Source organism: Euleptes europaea, chromosome 4 (assembly GCF_029931775.1).
Source record: "Euleptes europaea isolate rEulEur1 chromosome 4, rEulEur1.hap1, whole genome shotgun sequence".
NCBI classification, from domain to species: domain Eukaryota; kingdom Metazoa; phylum Chordata; class Lepidosauria; order Squamata; family Sphaerodactylidae; genus Euleptes; species Euleptes europaea.
This window is the reverse complement of record NC_079315.1, coordinates 27,041,255-27,064,972: the sequence shown is the minus strand read 5'-3', so window position 1 is coordinate 27,064,972 and position 23,718 is coordinate 27,041,255. Positions and strand designations below refer to the sequence as shown.

The 23,718-nt window shown below is 45.6% G+C and overlaps 1 protein-coding gene across 1 annotated transcript in view; it reads right to left on the bottom strand.

Moving 5' to 3' along the window:
- GRIN3A (glutamate ionotropic receptor NMDA type subunit 3A) overlaps positions 1-23,718 on the bottom strand; it is a 163,443-nt gene that overhangs the window by 15,580 nt on the left and 124,145 nt on the right. Inside the window, exons 4-6 of the mRNA XM_056848278.1 lie at positions 12,774-12,919; positions 10,570-10,685; positions 5,346-5,497 (exon numbers count right to left, since the gene is read on the bottom strand). Of these exons, the coding sequence (XP_056704256.1) occupies positions 5,346-5,497; positions 10,570-10,685; positions 12,774-12,919 (414 nt within the window). The remainder of the gene's footprint in view (positions 1-5,345; positions 5,498-10,569; positions 10,686-12,773; positions 12,920-23,718) is intronic.

The following is a 23,718-nucleotide window of genomic DNA, read 5'->3' as shown; positions in this document are numbered from 1 at the left end:
AGATGAGGGTTCCTTCATACCCAGGGATGTCGTAAAGGCCAAATTACACATAACACTGAGGCAAAATAAAACGGGAGTCCCACAGTACCTTAAAATACTAAGGTCATTTATGCAGGGGAAGTCTGCTGCACAATTTTCTGTTCCGAATTCTCAAACATCATATTCATGAGGGCTTTCACCCCCAAAGAAATTCCAGGAGTACCTTGTTATTAATTATGCATCCCCAGTGAACCACAGAGCTTCTGAGTCCCTCCTTCTGAAAATGCAGCCTTGTTGCAGTTTACCTGGAGGGGGCGGGTCAGCTCTTAAAGGGACTGCTCCCTGCCTGTGTGTGGGCTTTTGCAAAGCTGGGTATTCCTCCCACCTTCTTCAACAGCTCCCTGCCAGGAGCTGCCTTTGCAGCCTCTCTCCAGATGGTGTCATGCTGCACATTTCATGAAGGTTTCACTCCCTCTTTTGTGAAGGGGATGGATGGGAGGGACAGACACATGGGAGGGAGAAGCCAGAATGGGTGTGGCGAGAGAAACCCGAAGTTACGACTATGCATGGAAATGGTGGGGATTTGCCTCGCCCTTGCCTCGAAGCAGAATTTAAGTTTGTTATAAAACAGCATCATAGAACTGCAAGGAAAGATGGAGGCGGGAGCTTCTGAATCATGAATAATGCCAAGGAAGCCTCAATGCAGTCCCGCAGGGAACACGAGCTAAATACCCCTGCATAAATGGCCTAACCAGATATATTCCAGCATAACCTTTTGTGAGTCAGAGATCAGTTCATCAGGGACATTGGACTGTACATTCGGTAGGTGGATGATTTTATATCCACAACTCTTCTTCACTCTCCCTTTCTATTGTGAATAGAAAAGCGCTGACCGAATGACTGCATCTCATGTTGTGAGCTCCACCTGATGAAAGCTTATGCTGGAATGTATTTTGATTGTCTTTCAGGTGCCAGGGAACTCCTGTTTTATTTTCCTGCTGCAGAAAAATGTGGCTATCCATCTGGTATTGTAACACTGAGGTCTAGGGAATGCATCTCCACATGTGTGATTTATAGTGCAGTCCTAAGCAGAGCTACACCCTTCTAAACCCATGCATTTCAATGAACTTTGAAGGCTGTGCCTCCGCTTAGGATTGCACGGTAGCTGCAAAAAAGAGCCACGGGGAAGGCCTTGATTTGGACTAAGGATGCCAGCTGCCAAGTGGGACTTGGGGATCCTCCGAATTTACAACTCCGCTTCAGACTACAGAGATCTGTTCCCCTGGAGAAAATGGATGCTTTGGAGGGTGGACTCTGTAGCATTGTACCCTGCTGAGGTCCCTGTCTACCCCGGGCTCCATCCCAAAATCTCCAGAATTTTCCCAACCTGGAGCAGGCAACCCTACCCCCCCATCCCTTACTGGTGGCCGGGGTGGGGGGACCTGGCAACCTTAATATGGTCTAGGGCTGTGGTGCTGGCCAAAAGGTCTGTTATTTATGCCCCCTGTGTTGTTTGCCCAATTGGTTGGCTCCCTTCAATAGTTTACACCCCAGGAGGGGAAAAACAGTATAGAGGGTTGCCAGTTCTGGGCAGGGACAATCCTGGAGATTTGGGGGTGGAACCTGAGGAGGGTTGGATTTAGGGAGGGAAGGGACCTCAGCGGAGTATAATGCCATAGAGTCTTGCTTCCAGAATTGCCATCCCTCCCCCCAGGAGAACTGTAGTCTGTAGATCAAATTTCCGTAGTCTGGAGATCAGTTGTACTTCTGACAGGTTTCCAGCCTCCACCTGGAGGCTGACAACACTATACGGGAACAATGTGGGTATTTATTGGATCTTGGGGTTGGAAGCAGTGGGGGAGACATTTCCAATCAGGGAATTGGTACAGGAAGGCAGAGGTAACCCTCCCCCACAAATTATGGCCTTAATCCATTTGCCCACCAATCAATCTGGGGATCTAATCATGGCTGTGCATACAGTTCGTCTTAAGGGAGGCAGCAAGAAGGATCAAATGGTCATAAAATAACTGCAAGGAGCACCTGTGCCAGAAAAGGCTACGCTCTTTATTGCTGAAGCCTTTCGAAACAAACTCTCGGAGGACGTGACAACCAGGCAGCCGTGTCCTCGCTCCCTTAATATCAACGAGCGTTTCAGTCGTAATTGGGAAGTCGGTCTCCTGCTCTGATTGAAACATATAAACGAGAGGGTTGTCCAGCCATCGATGCTGAGAAGACGAGCAGGTCAGACAGCCTCATTTTAATTTAATTTAAAAGACCAAATCTCTTTGGAATGAGCGGCTTTCAAAATGGGACTCAGAGCCTTTCTCTTTTTCTACAGCGCTGCTGTCACTGTTTTCTACGCAAAAGCCACATCCATGTTTTGAAGAGGAGTGAATGTTACCACCTGCCTTCCGGCTGCTGCATGCAACTGCTTAAGGGGCCTCTAAAAAGCTAGAGCCTTAATGGACTGACCTTTAGTGGACTGACCTTAGGGGAGGGGCTGTGGCTCAGTGGTAGAGCCTCTGCTTGGCATGCAGAAGGTCCCAGGTTCAATCCCCGGCATCTCCAGTTAAAGGGACTGGGCAAGTAGGTGATGTGAAAGACCTCTGCCTGAGACCCTGGGGAGCTGCTGCCGGTCTGAGTAGACAATACTGACTTTGATGGACCTTGATGGTCTGATTCAGTACAAGGCAGCTTCATGTGTTCATGTGTGACCCTTTTTGCACATAAGAAGGAGTTGAGCATCTTACTCATTTACTACAACCAATGCCTTTGGGGCGTAACCCAGTCAAACATAAGTGTGTTGAATCTATATTGGTTTCAACAAGAAGGCTAAAATACATGACCAGATTCCCACCATTTGAAACAAATGGGTCCTTTGACATTGGCTAGGTTGTGCCCTTGACTGGGTGCCTTATCCATGAAATTCCAGCTTCTTGGTGAGACCATGTGGTGTAGGAGTTGGACTAGGAGTGTTGGACTAGGATCTGGGAGGCTGCAGTGTCAAATCCTCACTCTGCCATGGAAGCTCGCTTCCTTGGGCCTCATACACACTCTCATCCTCACCTACCTCACTGGATTGCTGTGAGGCTCAAATGGAGGAGAGCAGCGCAATGTAAGCCACTTTTGGTCCCTAATGGGGAGAAAGGTGGTGTACCAATGAAGGAAATACCTATTCATTGATACACTCCCAATGAATCAGTTTTTTAAAGCTCATGAATGAACCAGGTCTCTCAGTTAATGTTAACCCCGGTGTTTTGATCAGCTGTCCAAGAGGATTTAGAGCCCCAGGTGGCTAAAGTTGCAGCATCTTTTCCAGAATGGACTGAACACAATCCCCCCACCCCAGGGGGTGTTTGACACGATCCCCCCACCTCAGGGGGGTGAAAAAAGCATTGGGATGCCTCAGTCATTATAGCTGTTTACTAACTTAATAAAACAAGGGAATCTCCAGCCATTACAGGGTGTTAACTAGCTTATCAAACCTAGAGGCCATTTCCTGCTGTCGAGAATTTCCTCTTGGTTGCATTTGAATTGTAGATAGGTGGCATCTCCATCCCATGGGATATTGCTGTAGCTGTCACTTGCCACTGGATTTTCCTATGTAGGGGACAGTCCGATCCAAGTGTGTATGATTGCTATGCAGGGCAATTGCCAACAATGTGTGAAGACCGCCACAAATACTTCTCACCCTGTCGTTGGTGCCTGCCACTGCGTGCATCTGACAAAGCGGGCTCTAGTCCCTAAAGTGTATGCTGGGATAAACATTATGTTAGTCTTGCTTTATTCGTGCAATCTTTCAGAGGCTCCACTGGGTGTCTCTCTTTTCATACCAATGAACTGCTAGCTCCCAAGTTTCCTCGACAAAGGTTCCTTCCCTGTGATTGAGCGTTTTAACACAATTCAGTACCAGTGTTCTCAACAATCACCATTTATACATTGTCATTGCACAGTTGCCAAGAAATGCTTAGGGGAAAAAAAACCCTTTCCGGGCTGTCTCTTTCTGACCTTTTAAAGCCACTCATTAAAAAAGAACAGTGACATCCATCCTGTGTTTCCCAGCCCAGCTTATTTCCTGGCAAATGTGAGTCTTGCCTGTGACCATGCTTGTGGTAATTGACTACAATTGCCCGCTGGACCTTTTAACAGGATTTCATCCGAGAGGACCACGTTCCAAAATGTAAAGTACCAAAAGGTCACAGACGATACAGTCTGCCTGTTGGTTGCATGTTCTATTCAAAGGTGGCCGTCCTCCAAGCACATTTTACTCGGCTTGACACTGTTTCTGGATAGCTTGGAGCACAGTTAGATTGGGATTAGCCGCTTGGAATGCAAGCACGCTCTACCTGGGGGTGCTTTAAACACCATTGCTTTCAAAGGGATTTCAGGCACACCGGGACAGATGCGCTGCAATTTTTCTAGTCCAGTCATCTGTGAACTTTGCAGAGCAGGGCTTTCCCATTTTCCCTCCCACTGCAGTCCATAGACCCCCAAATTTTGTTCCTGGGGGGTAAACAGACCCTCAAGAAGTAGCACCAGGGCAAAGTTGGTATTTGCAATAAGAGAGAGAAATCAGCAGACATTGGTGCCCCCCTCACCCAAGGAATTAAGTGCTCTTACACCTTCGGAACTGTGTAGCAATTGTATGGTAGGGTTTTTTTTGCGGGGGGGGGGGGCTGGGCAGACAATGGCTGGCAGTTCCAGCCAGAGAGTGCTTATGCCCCCTCCCCTGCCCACACTGTGCCTTGGGACTTTTCTGCATTCTCATTTTCCTTGCTTGAAAGTTCCTGTTTCTTCAGGGTCCCCCCCACTCCCGGTTCGGCATGTGTTTTGCTCCCTCTAATGGTTGATTAGATATCACACAGGTTTATGTCTGGCATATCTCCCTGCAGATTTAAATGGCAGGGATATATGCCGGACATATACCTGTGTGATATCAAATCGTCCACTAGAGGGAGCAAATCACACATGGAACAGAACCCCCCTGCTCCAAGAAACAGGAACTTACAAGTGAGGAAAAAGAGAGTGTGGGGAAGCCCTTTGTCTGTATTATTCAGGTGCCTACATGCAACTACATGCAACTACATGCAACCTCATGCACTACTCCCCATCCAACCTTGTTCTGCTGCCCTTGGTGCCTTGACTGTCTCTGGCAATTGCTGCTCCATCAAAACTGTAGAAACACGCCACGGGATCCCAGCATTGCTGCTCTTCTCTGCACTGTTTTACAAGCCATGGCTGTCTTTATGATAGAGCCAAAAATCTGATTTTTCCACCTTTGTCTCCTGCCATCATCTTCTAGGGAGGTTAGTAAACATCAGCGCCCAAAGACACAGTCCAATAGGTGACCACAGAATATCTCTTACCTCAGTCACAGCAAAGCTTCTTTTCCCACACGGCACTACCTTGTACCACTTGTCATGCAAGACGTCCATGAAGCCATGGGACTTATATTGGCTTATAAATTCAGAGATATTTGAAGTTAGTGGAGAGTTTGGAGGAAGGCCAATACCGTATCCTAAGGAAAGAAAAGTCAGTAGCTGAAAGAAGTTCTCGATAAATCCTTTTGACTGTCTTTAAAAGGATTTAGTTGGAATTAGTTGCCTGATTATGGGGCATCCTTCTCACAGATATCTGGGGGTGCCAAGTGTGCCATGTTTAAGACAGCAGCTAAAGGTATATTTATTTAACCAGGCTTTCTATTGATTGTGTTTCATTTACATTGTATATATGTTTATTTATTTATAGTACACTTGCAAATTTTTAATATTTTCAGATCTTTATGCTACAACATTTCATGTTTGGCCTCTCTTTTAAATTGTTTTAAATCGTTGATTATTTCACTAAAATTGGACAATGGGCCAGTGGCACCTTAAAGACTAAGGGCTGTCTGGCATAGTGGTATAGAGATTACAAAAGGACATTTTAAATGTCATCAGTGTCTTGCTTGTAATTTTGCCTTGGAAGTCAAAGAATTCACCAGGACTGATTCTACCTTTACTTTTAAGTTACAGTCCTTTACAAATTGTAATACCAAATTCTGTGTATATTGCCTTCTTTGCCCCTGTGGCAAGATTTACGTAGGATCCAGTATTAGAGCAATAAAAACTCAAATATTAGAACACAGGTCCAGAATTAGGGCGGGTTTGATCTCTGCGCCTGTTGTGGAACATTTTCTCCAGCTTAAACACAATGAAAACGACTTGCGTTTTTTTGTACTCTGGCGACTTAATCCTAGAAAATTCAATCGATGCAACAATGAGAGACTTTTGAGGCAAAAAGAATCTTATTTTATACATATCCTGAATACTGTTACGCCTCATGGATTAAACTTAGAGAATGACTACTCATGTTTTTTTGTAAGAGGACTCTGTATCTTTAAGAGCCGTCCTTCGGCTGCAGCTGTGGCGGGACAGGTGTACCGACTCAATCCTTGGTCACTTACACTAGTGAATTATTTAATGTGGAACCTTTTAGACTATCAACATAGCTAAACTTTAATTCTTACCCTGCTTGGGAAGCAACGTATACTTTACCCTTCGTGGGAAATTATAAGCTATTGGCATTTTCAAATCTTACCCGATATAGGAGAATATGTGAAGGAATATATATTCAAGAGGATATTGTAAGTAAAAAACTTTTTTGCTTTTGCAATATTGACTGTTGTAATATTGTTATTTATATAGAGTTGTATACATTTTGTATGAATTTTAGGAAGGACTGATGAAGATCCATTCATTGTGAACTCGAAATGATCGTCTCCTCGTTGTGAACCTCGTTGTGAAAAGATTTTGGGCACCATTTCCTCTACAATTGAGAGAAACTCTATTTCACTTGTATAGTCACTGTATATGTTTTAGCTTGGCAATCCACTTGCATTGTTATCATGTACATCTTAGCTTAGTAGTGTATATAGCCATGTTGGTGAACCTATGGCATGCGTGCCATAAGCAGCAGGCCAAGCCCTCTCTGTGGGCACGCACGGAGCCGTCGCATCTGCCCCCTCCTCCGCCCCTCCTCACAGCCTCGACGCAAGTTTTCGCCACGCCGCAGCCAACTTTGTCGGTGGGCGGGGGCGGAGGCAGGGGCGAGGCCCCTTGGAGGCCAGGGGAAGAGGGGTTTCTCTCCCCCCCGGTAGGCTGCGCTGTGATCAGCGGCGGCGAGTTGGGAATCGCTCCCCCCTTTCCCTCCCCTCCCCTCGGAGCCCCCCTGAGTTGGGAGCTGCTACCGAGTGCACTTCTCCGCTCGGCACCAGTCCCGATCCGCACGCCGCGCCGTGAAGGGGAGAGCAGCGGCAGCAGCAGCCGGCTTCTCCCCCAGGCTGATGGATACCGTATGCAGGAGGGCGACAGCGGAGCTCCGGAGCTGATTTCCACCTCCTCGCCCCCTGGCGCCAGCTTGGAAGGGTGCGTGGCTTGGTTATGTTTTTTTGCAAAGCGCGTCTCGCCCGGGGTTTGCCACTCAAATGCACATTTCCCCCATCCAGATTCTCAAAACTCTGCATGGGGGGTTATTGGCCATTTGTGAATGGGAGGTTTTGCTTTGGATTTGCCACTCAGAATTCCTTAAAAGTGTGGAATTCTCTGCCAAATAATTTTAAGTCAATGAAAGCACTTGGGATTGCTTTCCTCACTTTGTTTGGATCATCTTATGCTTGTGAGCAGCTGTTTTCAGCTTTGAATTATATCAAATCTGACACCAGAAACAGACTAACAGATGACCTGAGTGCTGCATGTGTTGCTCTCAAACTTACAAAGTATGAGCCAAGGGTAGACAAATTATCAGCATGCACACAACAGCAAAAATCACATTAATTGTTCAAAAGCATGCCTTTCGATAAAAAGTTGTTTGTATCATTGAAAGCTCTGTTATAGTGTTTTTCTTTTAAGGCAAAAGATGTTAACGTATGAGTTGTTTTTTCTAAACTAAAACCTCAGTATTCAGGTTAAATTGCCGCATTGGCACTCGGCAATAAATAAGTGGGTTTTGGGTTTCAGTTTGGGCACTCGGTCTCTAAAAGGTTCGCCATCACTGGTATATAGTGTGTTTAGATACATTGTATGTCAAGTTTTGTAGCTTTATAAATTTGTGCACTTTGTATACACTTCGCTTCTGTGCTGGTTTCCTCATCCGCCCGATATTAGTACAGTGGTGCCTATTTTCTCCCCAGTACCAGGAGGTTGGCAACCCTAATTTTGGCCCCTGGAGTGGCATTGTTGCTTCACCCCTCAATGTCAGCTAAGCAGAGAGGGAAGAGGGCGAGGAAGTTGCATCTCCTGTTTTATCCACTTTCAAGCCAGTTTTGAAGAGAAGCATCGGGCCCTTTGGGGGAAAAAAAAAACAGTGGGGGGAGTGTCTCCCTTATCTGAAGGTACACACACCTGCTCTTTCCTTGTTTTTGAACACACACACACACACACACACACACACACATGAAACAGAGAGAGATGGAGACTTCATTAGTATTTTCCATTCCAAGTTTGGTGAAGTATTGCAACATCTTTTGGGAATTGCTTCACATGATAAAAGAAAGACAACATCAGGTTTGCACTAGTTCCCCCCCCCCCCAAAGCTTTTGTGCCCATTAAGTGGGTGAATTCACAAACAACTCTGCAGTCTGCCAGCGGGAAATTGCTAATTGCTTGTATAATCGCCCGTTTAGCACATGCAGATTCATGACTATTTGTGGAACAGTAGCCCACTAAGCCATGAGCTGAACTCCTCTGTTTTGCAAGCACTATGCTGGAAAGCGGCAGGAGGTCGGCAGCCCTGGTGCCATGTTACACAACTCAGAAATGAGGCAAAGTTGTGGTGTTTAGATGTACATACATAGGAAGCTATATTTAGCAAGCTGAGCTGGCCCGCTCTAGGGCCTTGCCCGTTGTAATCAGCTAAGGACGCACATTGAGAGGAAATGGCTAACTAAGATACAGAAAGTTAAAAGTCCAGCTCTGTCGGGAAGAGACAGGAAATCTGACCTACTAAAAGTAGGGCAGGGTGAAGAATCACTGTGAGTTTGGATCTGGTAACCATCGAAAGAACATATGAACAGAGATGAACACATGAAGCTGCCTTATACTGAATCAGACCCTCGGTCCTTCAAAGTCAGTATTGTCTACTCAGACGGGCAGCGGCTCTCCAGGGTCTCAGGCAGAGGTCTTTCTCGTCATCTACTTGCCTAGTTCCTTTAACTGGAGATGCCAGGGATTGAACCTGGGACCTTCTGCATGCCAAGCAGATGCTGAGCCACAGCCCCTCCCCAGAATGTATCCCCCTTCCATCTTCCCATAACTGTATCTAGGGTTGCCAGGTCGACAGTGAAGTCTGAGTTGATATTTAGAGCTGTCAACCAAACAAAGACATAGAACCTGCAATATGAAAGGATGTGGCAATCTGAGAAAGCCACCTTTGGGCCATCGTTCATCTCCAGGAAAGGAGTTTTATACGACATCTCCTCCTGTCAGCTTGGGTCGCAATGCTTTGGGAGTCTCTAAAATAGAGTGCTTAAATCAAACATATGTCCACTTGACTCTTCGCAGCCTCATTTGTCAGATCTGACATGTGCACGGTCCGCCACGGAGGTCAGTGGGTGTGGAACATTGATAGATTGTTCCGGAAAGAGGGGGTAGTAAGCAAAAGAGGGACATCAGTCATTTGCAGCCCTGATCATCCTTCACTGTTGTGGGAGGAGGAAGAGAAGTCAGCCAACATATTCATCAAAAAAGGTAGGAGCTCTTTGGGGACGCAATCCTCCTGCTATTGCTACTATTTGGAGAGAGAAGCCCAAAGGCGAATGGTTGCTAATGTATTCCATAGTGTAAGATGCTGCTGGCAAGCTGTGCTCTGAGTTACCTTGAGGTCATCCTCAATATAGCATGGTTTGGGAGCTACTGTAGCTGCAGACAGGAAATCAGATCTCTCGCTGAAGGTGCTGATTGGATGGAGAAGTCAAGATGGCTGTTTGGAAAAAATCTCAGGGGGACTCAACCGAGAAGGCAAATCTGCCCTGACAGCATGAAACATACCAAGCGAAACATACCTGTATCTTTGCACAGCAACGAGGAAGGAATCACAGGGTTCTAAGCTCCATGAGTGATCACAGATGCATATTTTAAAGTGTAGTGAAAATGTGGTTATTTTTGAACATTCATTCATTCATTCAAATCATTTCAGCAGGTACAGGATTATCAGTCAGGAAACCAGAAACCCCCCATTGCACCAGCAGAGTCAAAAGGGGCAGGAGGTGTGGAGGTGTGTGTGTGTTTTCACACATGTGAGTGAGACACTCACTAACACACCCATCTGGAAGGGCCATGGAGGGCCATTGGATGTCATCTTGCCAGGGTTCCCCCAAACCCTGGTTTTCAGGGTGTTCAAACCAGTTTCACCCCCACCCCATGCATCTGTGTTATTCCATACTGAAAAGCAGAACGGAGAGAGATGTCATTACCAATTTACCAACATTCTAAAGAAATAAATTATTTCCAAGTATAATACACCATTTGATTTCTTGAGCAACACCTGATTACACAGGCAAATGAAATAAATGCTTGCTGAGATGAGGAACTGAATGCAGGAGCTTATCCATACCTTCAATAGCGAATGGTTTCCCAACAGTCAAAAGTTTGCAGTCCGCATCTATTGATACTTCATAATCCAGGAGTGCTTTATCCATGATGAAGGCGTCTAGTTTCTCTGGATCATGCCTGGAATCAAAGTACAAAATCAAACAACTCCCCTTGGATAATGAACCAGATGCGATGCGGCTGAACTCCTTCGAACAGAATGTATTGTTTCTGGATGGGAACGCTGAATCTATTTGACCTAGTCCTCAGGAAGCCTTTGCTACCAAACAGAGCACAAAATCAAACAGAAATCTAATTTATATTAGTAAACATGAGCGTGTCATGCAAATAAAGGATTGACGCAGTGTGGGATATAAGAATTGCTTTGTGGGATCAGACCAAATAGCTATTTAATCCAGCATTTGGTTTCCAACCCAGTCCAGTTAAATGCTTCTGGGAACTATACAGTCTTTGAGGGAAGGGCCATGTTTACTCAAAATTAAGTCCTATTTAGCTCAGTGGGGCTTTCTCCCTAGTAGATGTGCTTGCTATAGCTGCCATGGTAACAGAGGTCGATGCTTTCTGTTGAGAGCATCCACGTTCCAATCTGGGTATTTGTCTGCCTTCCATTTTGCTGCATGTGTTACTCTTGTCGCCATCACCATGTACTCGAATAGTTCGGTATATATTTTGGGGATATTACTTGGAAAGATATTTAGTAGTATATTTTTTGATCCATCGCAAACTTAAGTTTTTGTATCTTTTGCATTTCATCATGTATCACTATCCAGTATTTCCTTGCTTTCTTACATGTCCACCACGTATGATAAAATGTTGCATCTGTTTGATTTGAATGAATGGATGAATAACAGTGCGTTCCTGAAAGGAATGCCTGCCCCAGGCTTAGGAGGCAACCCAGCGGCACTGCCGAAACCTCTGCCCAGTGCCAAAATACGGAGATACACCAGTAAAAGTCTGGCGTATCTTCTAAAAAATGAAAAGGGGCATTCCAGAACCGAAACGGCTCGGGAGGCTGACTAATGTCGGACCCACCCCCCGGCCGGCACTGGAACACCCTGGGGACGCCTCTCGGGGCACCGTCATTGCCTGTGGTGGCAGCTGGAGGCCAGCGGGAGGGTCAGGTGGCGTCCGGGCTCAGTGCTGCTGCCATGGCGGCTGGAGATTGGCATCCGGGCCTGCACGCTGGCGCTGGGGCCACTCACGCTGCCGTGCGCATTCTGGGCGCCGGCGGTGTGGGCCCTTATGCTGGCATGCACTGTTGCCAGTCTCCTAAGGGCTTTCAGCAAGGCCGCCAGCGCATTTCAGGAATGCGCTGTAAGTTAACTGAATATGCAGCTATGGCAAAATTAACATCTTTTATACATAGTAGACAAATTTCAGAATTTCAGGAAAAATGGAATGTTTTTTTTCTATTATATAGTTGGAAATTAAGAATAAAAAAATTAAAATTGAAGAAGAAAGATTTAGGTAATACATGTTTTACAATAAATGTGATATCAGATATGAAGATATATTGAGAATATAGAATAATGTAACTCAAAAGAAGTGAACTACTAAAATATAAATTTAAAAAGTATGCTCCACAGTAATAATATGATTATTTGTTTAATGTTTATATGTTTGTGATTTGAAATAAAACTTTTAATTTATTTTTAAAAAGAGAACATTCACATTCAATCTCTGGTTTCATCAGTTACACATGATATTGGGGAGCAAACCTAGGAAAGATTTCTGCTTCATACCCTGGAGAACAGCTGCCAGTCAAAGCAAGCTGGATAGCATTATACATTTGTTATAAGCAGGGAACTAAGGCAGTAGTTTTCTCTATTGTTTGCATATTTGCCGGGAGCGGTTCCTTCGAGGGAACTATAGTACTGTAAGGAGCAGTTTTGGACATGACTTGGCAGATGGAAGAGTCAAACACCATGGTATATATCTACATTACCTAATTAAGCTGATTTTCCCATTATTCTCTATCCCTGGGAAATGCTAGGAAACATAGTATGAGCATGTGTGGGGGGAGGAAGAAAGATCTCTAAGTGAATTTTCAGCAAACCAAACTACACCAAATGCCAGGCATTTTACTAACATACAACCTGGGGATTTTCATCTATTGGGATATGTATTGGCTCTCAAGAGTTCTGTGGCTCCAGTCCTACCCAGTGGAGGTCACATGGAATGTGCACGGGGCACATAATACACACTTACTTCAGGAATGCCACTCCATCTGGAGTTGCAGGCACATTGTACCTCTTCATGTATTCATGCATATCTGGAAAACTTTGCTTGAAATAATCTTCAGCACTGCTTTCTCGCACAGTCCCAAAACGAAACCTTTGTGAAGGGTGATGCAGCTGAAGAAAGAGAGAAAGATAAAGAATGTTTATCGTTAATTTCCTCTAGTGTTTCCTGTTCTGGACACATCAAACTGATGAGAATCACAATGTTTGTGCTTAGAGAATTGCATGATCATAGCCCTCTGATAAGTAATACTGAGACCCTGCAGGATGTAACCCTAATGGAGCATTCATCTTATAATCAAATAAGACAGCAACATGGTATAGAGACTTTGTGATGGTGGATGTATGATTGTGAGTTCCCATATCACATAGGATTGCCTGGTTATGCATTGTGCATGGTTCTTATTTATTTATTTAACAACAGTATCAACAGGGACAGCAGTCTGGTGGTCGTCCATACAGGTTCTCTCCTTGTTTTATCGTCACAATAATCCTGCAAGGTAGGTGAAGTTACTGTTGCCAACTAACAGAGCAATCTTGGGGGGGGGGGGCGGCAAAAGGGGTTTGAAGCTGGAGTAACCCCTGTGCTGGTGTTAGTGCCACTCGTACTGGCTAAATTGGCACTAACGTCGGCGCAGGACCACTTACGCTGGCGTTGAGGAGCCGTGCGGCAAGGCCACGCATGGATGCTCGTGCAGCCATGGTGGCATAATTTCCCCGGCACAAGGGCTCACGTCAGTGCCAAAAGGGGCATTTCCAGGGGGTGGGGCTGACGTTAGTCAGCTCCCTGAGGCCTTTAGCCCTGGGAATGCCCCCTTTTGCCAGCTCGAACTTGTGCCTGCAAATAGGGAGGCATAGCCCTGTGAAACTCAATGGATTAGTTTGATGGGGTTTTGAGCCAAATACATTTTCGGCGTGCTGCACAGAGCCGGAAAGCCACTCAGGTGGTGGCATGGCTGAGCTGTCCTCAGACACCCTGCAATCCCCGAATTAACGAATTATAGGTCAATGTGATTTTTAATCAATGAATATAACAACAGGTTTTTTCTATTTACTGTCATAACACTTCTCCGGAAGTCCAATGGTGAAGGGCACACAGGTGGGTGGTTGGGTATAGGGCACTATAGGCCTTTAAAAAAAAAAAAAAAGAAGAATAGATAGCAAACACCAATGTATTAGTTTAGGTCGTAATAGTGAGCTCTATATGTTGTTGTTTTTTATACATATATTTTTGTTTTCTTTTTTTGTATGTTTTATTATATGTTTTATTATATAAAATCAATAAAAAAAATTAAAAAAGGGATTGCACTGTAAGACATGCAAAGTACCCACTTTGTGTCAACTATCAAATTCCATCAAACATCATGCATGGAAATAAAAGATCAAAGCTGACTATCAAATGCCTTTGTTATCTGGCTCCAATCTTTGAAACCAAATAAAATATCAAACCGTGAAATTAACCTGACTGTCAGATGTCTACTATAAATATTAAATCATCAGTGAGTGTATTACCCATGGTTCGGTAAAGAAATGGTTCCAACAGGCAAGTGTTGGGGAAAACAAAGTACGCAGTTTTATTAAACAAAAAATACACCCTTTTACGCAAGCTAAGTAATCTTTCAACAAAAATAACCTTTTATCCAGGCTGAGTCTGAAATAAGGATGGGAAGTTGTCTCCTGGGAGGCAAGCAAGCCGCTTCTTCTCTGGCAGCCGTCCTGGTTCTCCAGACACCCTCCTCCTGGCTGGCTCCTTATCTGAAGCCCTCCCCTTCTTTTAACAGAGAGTGAAAACTAACCTTTTCCCCCATCACCAGGTGCTCATCATTTACAGTGCTGTGTGAAAGTTAACTCCCTAATGACTTGAGATTGCTCTCACATAGGGAAGGGCTGCATTGATCACCATCTACCTCCTCGTAATACAATGGTCTTCCGCAGTTTCCACTACAGTGAGTGTTCAGCAAAGATTCCAATAGTCCAAATAATATGAAAATATCCAACATCAAAATTTCATAGTGGACAGTTTAGGGAGGGGGGAGCAAATTAATTTCCACCCTTGCAAGAACTCTGCTCTGTGGCAAAACTGTCTTGGAGGAAACGGGACTGAGTTTGGAGGCCTGAGAAGAGCACTACACTGTAGATTACCAAGGTGACCTTGCTAAAACTTAGCGTATGTCAGTCTTTTCTCAGCCTTTCTGATGGGCATGGCCGAGAGAACAGCTCTTAAGGTGAAAAGTGCTGCTTATAGCTTGAATTTCCTTAACATTTGGTATCACTTATTCATTGTAGTGCTTGAGAAGAGGAATAGTTCCATTATCAGGCTAGTTGTAGGCCTACTTAAGCTCCTTGTGACAATGCCCACCATTATAGCATTATTGCACATCTGCTGTTCCTTGACTGAGATGATTCCCCCCAAAACCCCATCACATTTCAGGGTCAGAGAGGCCTTTTCTGCATGGCTGCTCCCCTTGCAGTCACCCTTCCGATGACTTCGCGTCTTTGTTTTGATTATGCGTCCCGTTTCGGACCGTCAGAGGTCACCTTGCTCTCCCCCTGCGCTTCTCTGCGTTTTGCCCATGTTTTCAGAGACCTGTTTTATTTCAAATTTGAACACGCGGGCAAAATGCGGGGAAACGTAGGGGGAGAGTGAGGTGAGCTCTGATGGTTGGAAATGGTCTGCATAATCAAAACAACGACCTGAAGTAGTCGGAGGAGTGACAGCAAGTGAAACAGCCACACATAAAAGACCTTTGAACAATACTGTGGAAGACCCTCCCCCTCTAGTCACCTCAAACGCTCAAAGGGTACAATTTGTAACCCACAATTGTATAGAGAATAATGGTTTTGAGAACTGAAGAGATATGCAAAATCTATTCCTTGGCAGAATTAATTTGCCTTTTTATTAATGGTCTAGTATGTCAAATGAAGAGAATGGTTTTGCCAGACGATACTAAAGACACTTAGGAATATTTCATCCAAAGACATGATTTTCATGTCCACCCTCACTTTTCAAGTCAACAAAGAGCTTCATGTGACTTAACATTCTTATCTGTGTAACAAATGATTGGCTTGGCTGACCGATAAGGTGCCTGAGTACTACCACTGTAGAGGCAGAGGGAGTCTGGTGGTTCTGTATGATAAAACCATAGAGTTTCCAGTGATTCCTAGAGTGGAGTGACATCTCTTCTGGGATTTTCCTAGTGCTGTTGCACAGCTGGTAATTAATTCCCCCCTTTTTTTCCTGATGGAGTGGCAGCGGGAAGCAGGGGTTGCTGGAAGAGCTGCAGGTAATCCCTACTTTGCAGCCTCTAGCTGGGTAGAACCTGGCCTGGAGGTTGTTGCCTTACTCCATTGAACCAAATTCCCTATGAAAAGGGCACTTGGAATTCTCTCTTCCATGGATCTAAATGCTTCCAATTTGCCATTGTCAACCATTAAAGAAAGAGAGCAATCCTAAACCGGTCTACTCAGAATCCTACTCAGATCTATTCAATATGAGTTATTCCCAGATAAGTATTCTTAGGATTGCACTGTTAATTAATTGCATGAGGTTTTGTTGATTGTGTAAATTGCATATGAGGAAAAAAGTTCCAAAGACAAAAAAGGCGCACTAGCTCTGTTTTAGATCCTGGGGCTGAAGGTACTATCTCTGGGGCAGCAGGATCCTCTTTCCCAGATGTGTAGGGTTCCCAACTGCCCGGTTGTGGCGGGCAATTGCTTGCCAATCAACCAGGCTGCCCGCTGACCAGCTGAGGGTCAGCAGGTGGAAGGAGAAAGGGGAGAGTGAACCCCCCTGAGAGCTCCCAGGAACGCTCCATCCGTCCTTTACAAACTGCATGCCAGATTGGTCCCGATCTGGCTTGCAGCTTGGCAAAGGAGGCGAGAGCGTTACTCTTAGCCCCCCTGTCTGCATGCTCTTACTCCACAGAGCTTGCACACTGCAGGGCTTTGAAGGTTCCTGCCTCCCTTTCCAAGCTGCATACCAGATAGGGTTGCCAACTGCCAGGTAGTAGCAGATCTTCTGCTAATTCAACTGATCTCCAGCTGATAGAGATCAGATCACCTGGAGAAAAATGGCCACTTTGGCCATTGAACTCTATGGCATTGAAGTCCCTCCCCTCCCCAAACCCCGCCCTCTTCAGGCTCTGCCCCCCAAATCTCCTGTTGGTTGCGAAGAGGGACCTGGTAACCCTAATGCCAGCTTGGTCCCAGTCTGGCTTGTGGCTTGGAGAAGGAGGCGAGAGCCTTCCTCGTAGCCCTGCTGTGTGTGCGCTCTGACTCTACAAAGCACGCACAGTGGGGCTAGGAAACCAGAAGTAGAATTGGGAGTGTGCAGGAATCCCTCCACCCAGCCCCATCCAAAAGAAGCTCCTGCTGAAGGTAAGTGGGGACCTGGGGATGCTACAGATGTGCCCCTTTTAAGTTGGTTGTTGCCATCCAGAATTAATAATAATTACAACATTTAAAATGTGCTTCCCTGGAAATTGTGAACATCATTTTAGCTGATCGGAATCCTTCTACTTCATTAACCTCACTGGAAGCATTGTTCATTAGGCATCAGATTGTCCATGTAGCAAGACCCACAATTTGGGTTACGAATTCACATCAGATTAAAAATATTAGATTAAAATATTTCATAAGGTTTATTTCTGGATGTGTTTTTTTATAACTTTATGTATTTATGACCACAGAGGAACGTCTACTCAGGCCAAAATGCATCTGGTCAAGCATTAGACATTTAAAATCTTGTCGAAGGCTTTCACGGTCAGAGTTCATTGGTTCTTGTAGGTTGTCCGGACTGTGTAACCGTGGTCTTGGTATTTTCTTTCCTGACGTTTCGCCCACAGCTGTGGCAGGCATCTTCAGGGGAGTAACACTGAAGGACAGAGAGACACTGTCCTTCAGTGTTACTCCTCTGAAGATGCCTGCCACAGCTGTGGGCGAAACGTCAGGAAAAAAAATACCAAGACCACGGTTACACAGCCTGGAAAACCTACAAGAACCATTAGTCATTTACATTGTTTGTATATCAACCGTGCATAAGAATCGTATAACTGATTTTTATATGTAGCCTGTATCCCAGGTCCTGTGTTTTTAACAATTTTACTATGTACACCTTGCAACAAATGCAGTTATTTTGTTCTATTGCATAGTTTGTAGCTCAGCCTTTGAAGCTCTGTCTACATACTTGGTTGAGTTTTTCCCCCTTTTCTGTTGTCCTATCACATTGTCTTCCTGACTGCATGCACTAACAGCCTGCAATGGTATTTTCCCATATGTGAGTAAGCTAGGCTTACCAGGTCTCTCTTCTTCTTCGGCGGGAGGTTTTTGGAGTGAAGGTGTAGGGGAGGGGGTTTGCGCGCTCCTGGAAGTGCTGCATTGCAAAGGGCAGGTTTCCACTCAAACTCCCAGTTGAGTGGTAAAGGCCTGTTGCGATGCGGCACTTCCAGTTGTAAAACGCACCACAGGGGGCCATTTTCCACTCAAATGGCCCCTTGTGATGTGTTTTACACGTGGAAGTGCCACATCGCAACAGGCCTTTACCACTCAACTGGGAGTTTGAGTGGAAACTGGCCCTTTGCAATGCAGCACTTCCGGGTGTGAACCGGAAGTGACCTGTCCCTGCCTGCACAGATTGCCCGCCGACCCTCAGCTGGTCAGCTGGTAGCCAGGTGGATTGGTGGGGGTTTGCCCGCCACCACCTGGCACTTGGCAACCCTAGAGTCAGCAGTCATTACAGTGAATGAATGATAAACATGTGTTTGAGAGCCAGTCCTAGGTGGAATCTTTCAGTTAAGATTTGCCAGAGTGGATGAACTTTAATTCAGGACATTTCTCCATCCCTAATAACGCACAGCAATGGAGTCATCTAAAGATCTCTCTGCAGCTTTAGATAACTGAAATGCATCCTTGGAATTAGCCATTTCCCATTTAATTTGAAGACTAGCCAAACAGAAAGGCGAATAATTGCCCCATAACACAGCAGAAGCAATCGCTACTATCAGTGTTTTATTGGGGAGGTACAACACGCTATCTCAGGAGCTTGGAACGGAATGCTTTTATTGCAGTCCTGGGCTCACTGATTCACATTGATTAAATCTAAATGAACTGAAATGCTGCAGATTCATCTCTGGCTCTGTGACATGGGCCTTCTTGCAAAAATGCAGATCTGGAAGCCCAAGGTTCCTATAAAAATCAGAGGTATTAGCACGCGTTGCAGAAAGAAATCAGAAGGGATGAAGGACGGTGCTGGACCAGAGATGATTTTTCATAGGATTTATAGCAGAAACTGGTACACCAGTCAGACAGCAATCTAAATATGGATGCTATTAACTCAACCAGCCTCCGCTTCAGAATTTCTATCTTGTTGTCTCAAACAAACAAATGGACCTTGTTCTTGTTTGGAGGCTCTAGCAGGGGAGCGCAGCTATCGTATACCCTTGACCGAAGCATGGTACACTCCGTCTATCTGGGATGGTCGTCCTCTTCCACCGAGCGCACAGCTTCAGGAGGGACGCACATGGAGCGGTGAGGGAGGTAGGGGACACCGCCTAACCAGCCAGATCAGCTGAATCAACCCTGGCGATCAATGGGGTGACAGATGTCGCAGCCAGATCGCCCTCACATTTTGTTGTCTCAGAGTCTTCTGGAGTCTAGAGCTTCATATCCACTAGCATTTCACAGCTGAAAGCACCCCTCCCACATAGGATTGCCAGGTCCCTCTTCGCCACTGGTGGGAGGTTTTTGGGGTGGAGCCTAAGGAGGGTGGGGTTTGGGAAGGGGAGGGACTTCAATGCCATAGAGTCCAATTGCGAAAGTGGCCATTTTTTCCAGGTGAACTGATCTCGATCGGCTGGAGATAGGGTTACCAGGTCCCCACTCACCTTTGGCAGGAGGTTTCTTTTCCGATCTTGTGTGCGCGTGTGTTTGAGTGGTCTAAGGCTCCTAAGAGTTTGAGTGGTCTAAGGCTCCTCGCAAGGCGGCACTTCCGGTTGTAAACCGGAAATGCCACATCAACGCATGAGTGCACAATTGCTCTCCGGCCCTCAGCTGGTCGGCTGGCAGAGGGGCACATTACCGGGGGTTTGCCTGCCACCAACGGGCACCTGGCAACCCTAGCTGGAGATAAGTTGTAATAGCAGGAGATCTCCAGCCACCACCTGGAGGTTGGCAATCTCATGCCCACAGCAAGGATGAATGCCCATCCCTAGTGCTAGAGGCTCGATTTGTGTGGCTTTTGGTGGCATCCAATTAGATTAACTAGATACTTTCTCTACTATTCAGCTCTTGGTTCTCATTTCATGTAAATAATAAAATAACTTTTTTTAAAAAAATGATTTTTTTAAAACCAATTGTCGTTAAGCATGCTGTTAGTCGCCTTGGATACTTGTCAGCATTAGAAAGGTGGACTATAAATATTTTCAATAAAACAAATAATGATACTAAGGAAGAAGAGAGATTTTAAAGCTTCTTTAAACCTTGGAAGGCTTTAAGAGGGGAGTGGACATGTTTGTGGAGGACAGGGCTATCCATGGCTACTAGTCAAAATGAACACTAGTCATGATGCATACCTATTCTCTCCAGTAACAGAGGAGCATGCCTATTATATTAGGAGCTGTGGAACACAGGCAGGACAATGCTGCAGTTGTCTTGTTTGTGGGGTTCCTAGAGGCACCTGCTTGGCCCCTGTGTGAACAGGCTGCTGGACTTGATGGAACTTGGTCTGATCCATAGGGTTGCCAGGTCCCCCTTAACCACTAGCGGGATATTTTTGGGGTGGAGCCTGAGGAGGGCAGGTTTGGGATGGGGAGGGACTTCAATGCCATAGAGTCCAATTGCCAAAGGGACCATTTTATATCGGCTGTAGATCAGTTGTAATAGCAGGAGATCTCCAGCTAATACCTGGAGGTTGGCAACCCTACTAATCCAGCATGGCTTTTCTTATGTTCTTATTTTCTAATCCAGAAAGCTGCACACCTGCATCACAACCCTGTGCTTCCTGGGTGGTCTCCCATCCAAGTACTAACCAGAGCCAACGCTGCTTAGCTTCCAAGATCTGACAAGATTGGGGTAGCCTAGGCCATTCAAGTCAGGGTTAAAAGGGGGAAAAAACATAGAGATGCAAATTTGTAATGTGAGCGCAGTTGCCTTCTTTCCGTGATGCCTGCTTTCCCCCAGCCCCTCTCCTGCTGATGGGCTAACTACAGACCTGCTGCTGCTGAGCATTCTCAAAGCTATTTTGCACTGGAAGCTGTTTTCTAAAGGAAATAGAACAGCTCAAACAAACCAGTGTCAGCTAAGTGATTTCACAGTAGGGGCTTCTGGCTCTTTAAATGGAAAATCTGGTGTTACGGCCATTCAGTCCAGATGGCCTCCTGAATTTGGAACAAAAAGAAGAAGAAGAAGAAAAAGGAGATGTCAGTTACACAGCCACCATCTTTGACTGAGATGGTTTATTCCAGGGAAACCTGAGCTTCCTTGGAAGCATATCAGGGGCTCCCTGATGAGTAAGCTAGTAATGGAGGAAAGCTTCCCAAACAGAAAGCATGCCTGCAATGCTCTGCTGTAAGGAAGCGCTTTGTGTTAGGTTGCCAACTTTTGAACAGGCCCCTGCTGCTGTTGCTTCAACAGCAGTCTCACTCGTTTGGAAACAGCTGCTCCCATCCCAGGAGGATGCTTGGCTTGGGACCTCCCAACCGTCTTGCAATTTCCCTCAGGGCAGCCATTTTGTGATTCATAGAATCATAGGGTTGGAAGGGACCACCAGGGTCATTTAGTCGAACCCCCTGCACAGGGCAGAAAATTCACAACTACCTCCCCCCCCCACTTCTCATGGCAGTCATTTTATGGTGGTACCCATTATATTTTCTCAAAATTCTGAAAATGCCAACAGACTCAACAACATTGAGGACCCCTCATCTGCTAGCTCATGTCTCTACTCAACACAACAGGCCCCAGGAACATTTTAGGGCATGCCATTAAAGAACTGTTTCTTTACTAGAAACGATGACATCTATCTTAGGGTTGCCAGGTCCCTCTTCGCCACTGGTGGGAGATTTTTGGGATGGAGCCTGAGGAGGGCGGGGTTTGAGGAGGGGAGGGACTTCAGTGCCATAGAGTCCAGTTGCCAAAGTGGCCATTTTCTCCAGGTGAACTGATCTCTATCAGCTGGAGATCAGTTGTAATAGCAGGAGATCTCCAGCTACTACCTGGAGGTTGACAACCCTAATCTATCTCTTCAAAATGCATTTTCCCCAAAGGGCTCTACATCTTTTTGATGCCATCCAGAAATTTATCATTGTCAGTAGCCAATTTATACATTTGACTGGACAATGACAAGGGAATGTTGGCCAATGCTTTTTCTTCAGTAATGGCATTTTAGAAAATACTGTTTCTGGACTATGTGTTATCATACCAACAGCAAGAGGACTAGTATGAGTAATGGATCAGTGATCTCTTGACTGAAAATTAAATGATCTGCCTGTAGTCATCAATGACCTTAGACTTCAACGCCACTGCAAAGTCAGTATGCTCCATTTACTAGTATTGCAATGGTAGAAGTTGCAGCTGACTCCTTGGCTGTACACAAATCAATCGGATTACAACAGAACTCTTAGAATACTGTTTTGCTGGTGAGCTGCAGTCAGTCTAATAAGTAAACTGAGTCACATACAAAATCTCCCTTTCAAAACACCAGTGGGTTTTGGGGCTTATTTGGTGTTTCCATTCACTTTCCTTCCTCAAAATGCTAATGTTTGACACATTTGCCTTGCTTTGTTGCTTTAGATCTTTATCTGAATTTAGATGGCTTTTTGCTGTTGATGATGTTCTAGTTCACTTACAGTTTAATTGCCAGAAGGGAATACCACCCTCTCAGAAGCCCAAAGAAGACAGTAGAAGGACACCATGTCAGAACCAGGATGAAGGCCATACTTAAAACGATACTTGGAGGACACCAGCTAGGGTTGCCAGCTCCGGGTTGGGAAATACCTGGAGATTTTGGGGGTAGAGTCTGAGGAGGGCAGGGTTTGGAGAGGGGAGGGACTTCAATGCCATAGTCCAATTGCTAAAGTAGCCATTTACTCCAGATAAACTGATCTCTATTGCCTGGAGATTAGTTTTAATAGCGGGAGATCTCCAGCTACCAACTTAGGGTTACCAGGTTCCTCTTTGCCACCGGCGGGAGGTTTTTGGGGCAGACCCTGAGGAAGGCGGGGTTTGGGGAGGGGAGGGATTTCAATGCCATAGTCCAATTGCCAAAGTGGCCATTTTTCCAGGTGAATTGATCTCTATCAGCTGGACATCAGTCGTAATAGAGGATCTCCAGCTAGTACTGGGAGGTTGGCAACCCTATACCACCTGGAGGTTGGCAACCCTAACAGCAGCTCACATAACAACCTAAGACAACTCTGCTGGATCAGAGCATGATCCATCTAGTCCAGCATCCTTTCCAGTATGGGAGAACTTGATGCCTCAGAAGGCCTACAAAGAGACCACAGCAACTGGTATTCAGAGATTCCTTATGCTGTAGAGGCAACCGCATTTGGACAACTTGATTCATGTATTTTCCAAAGGTGGGCAATCTTCTTAGCTCGAGTGCCAAAAAAATTTCAGTGGCTATCTGTGAAGATATCAGTATACCAGGAAACAAACTGTGGGGAGGGAGACAAGGGCCAGCATTTCAGGGACTCACCTTGGACTCCGCTGGTGGCTGTACAAGTCTGGGAAGTGCTGATGTGCATAAGCCATGTCAGCTGCCTTCTCCTGTGACTGCTGGCCCCAGAAGTCCTCCCAGTACCTTAGTTGCTTGAGCAGAGATCTGACCCTGGTTGCCAAGTAAAATGTTATGCTGTGCTGCTGCGTGTTGGCCTGCATGCTGGGTAGGGTTGCTAGACCTCTGCCTTCAACCCCTGGGA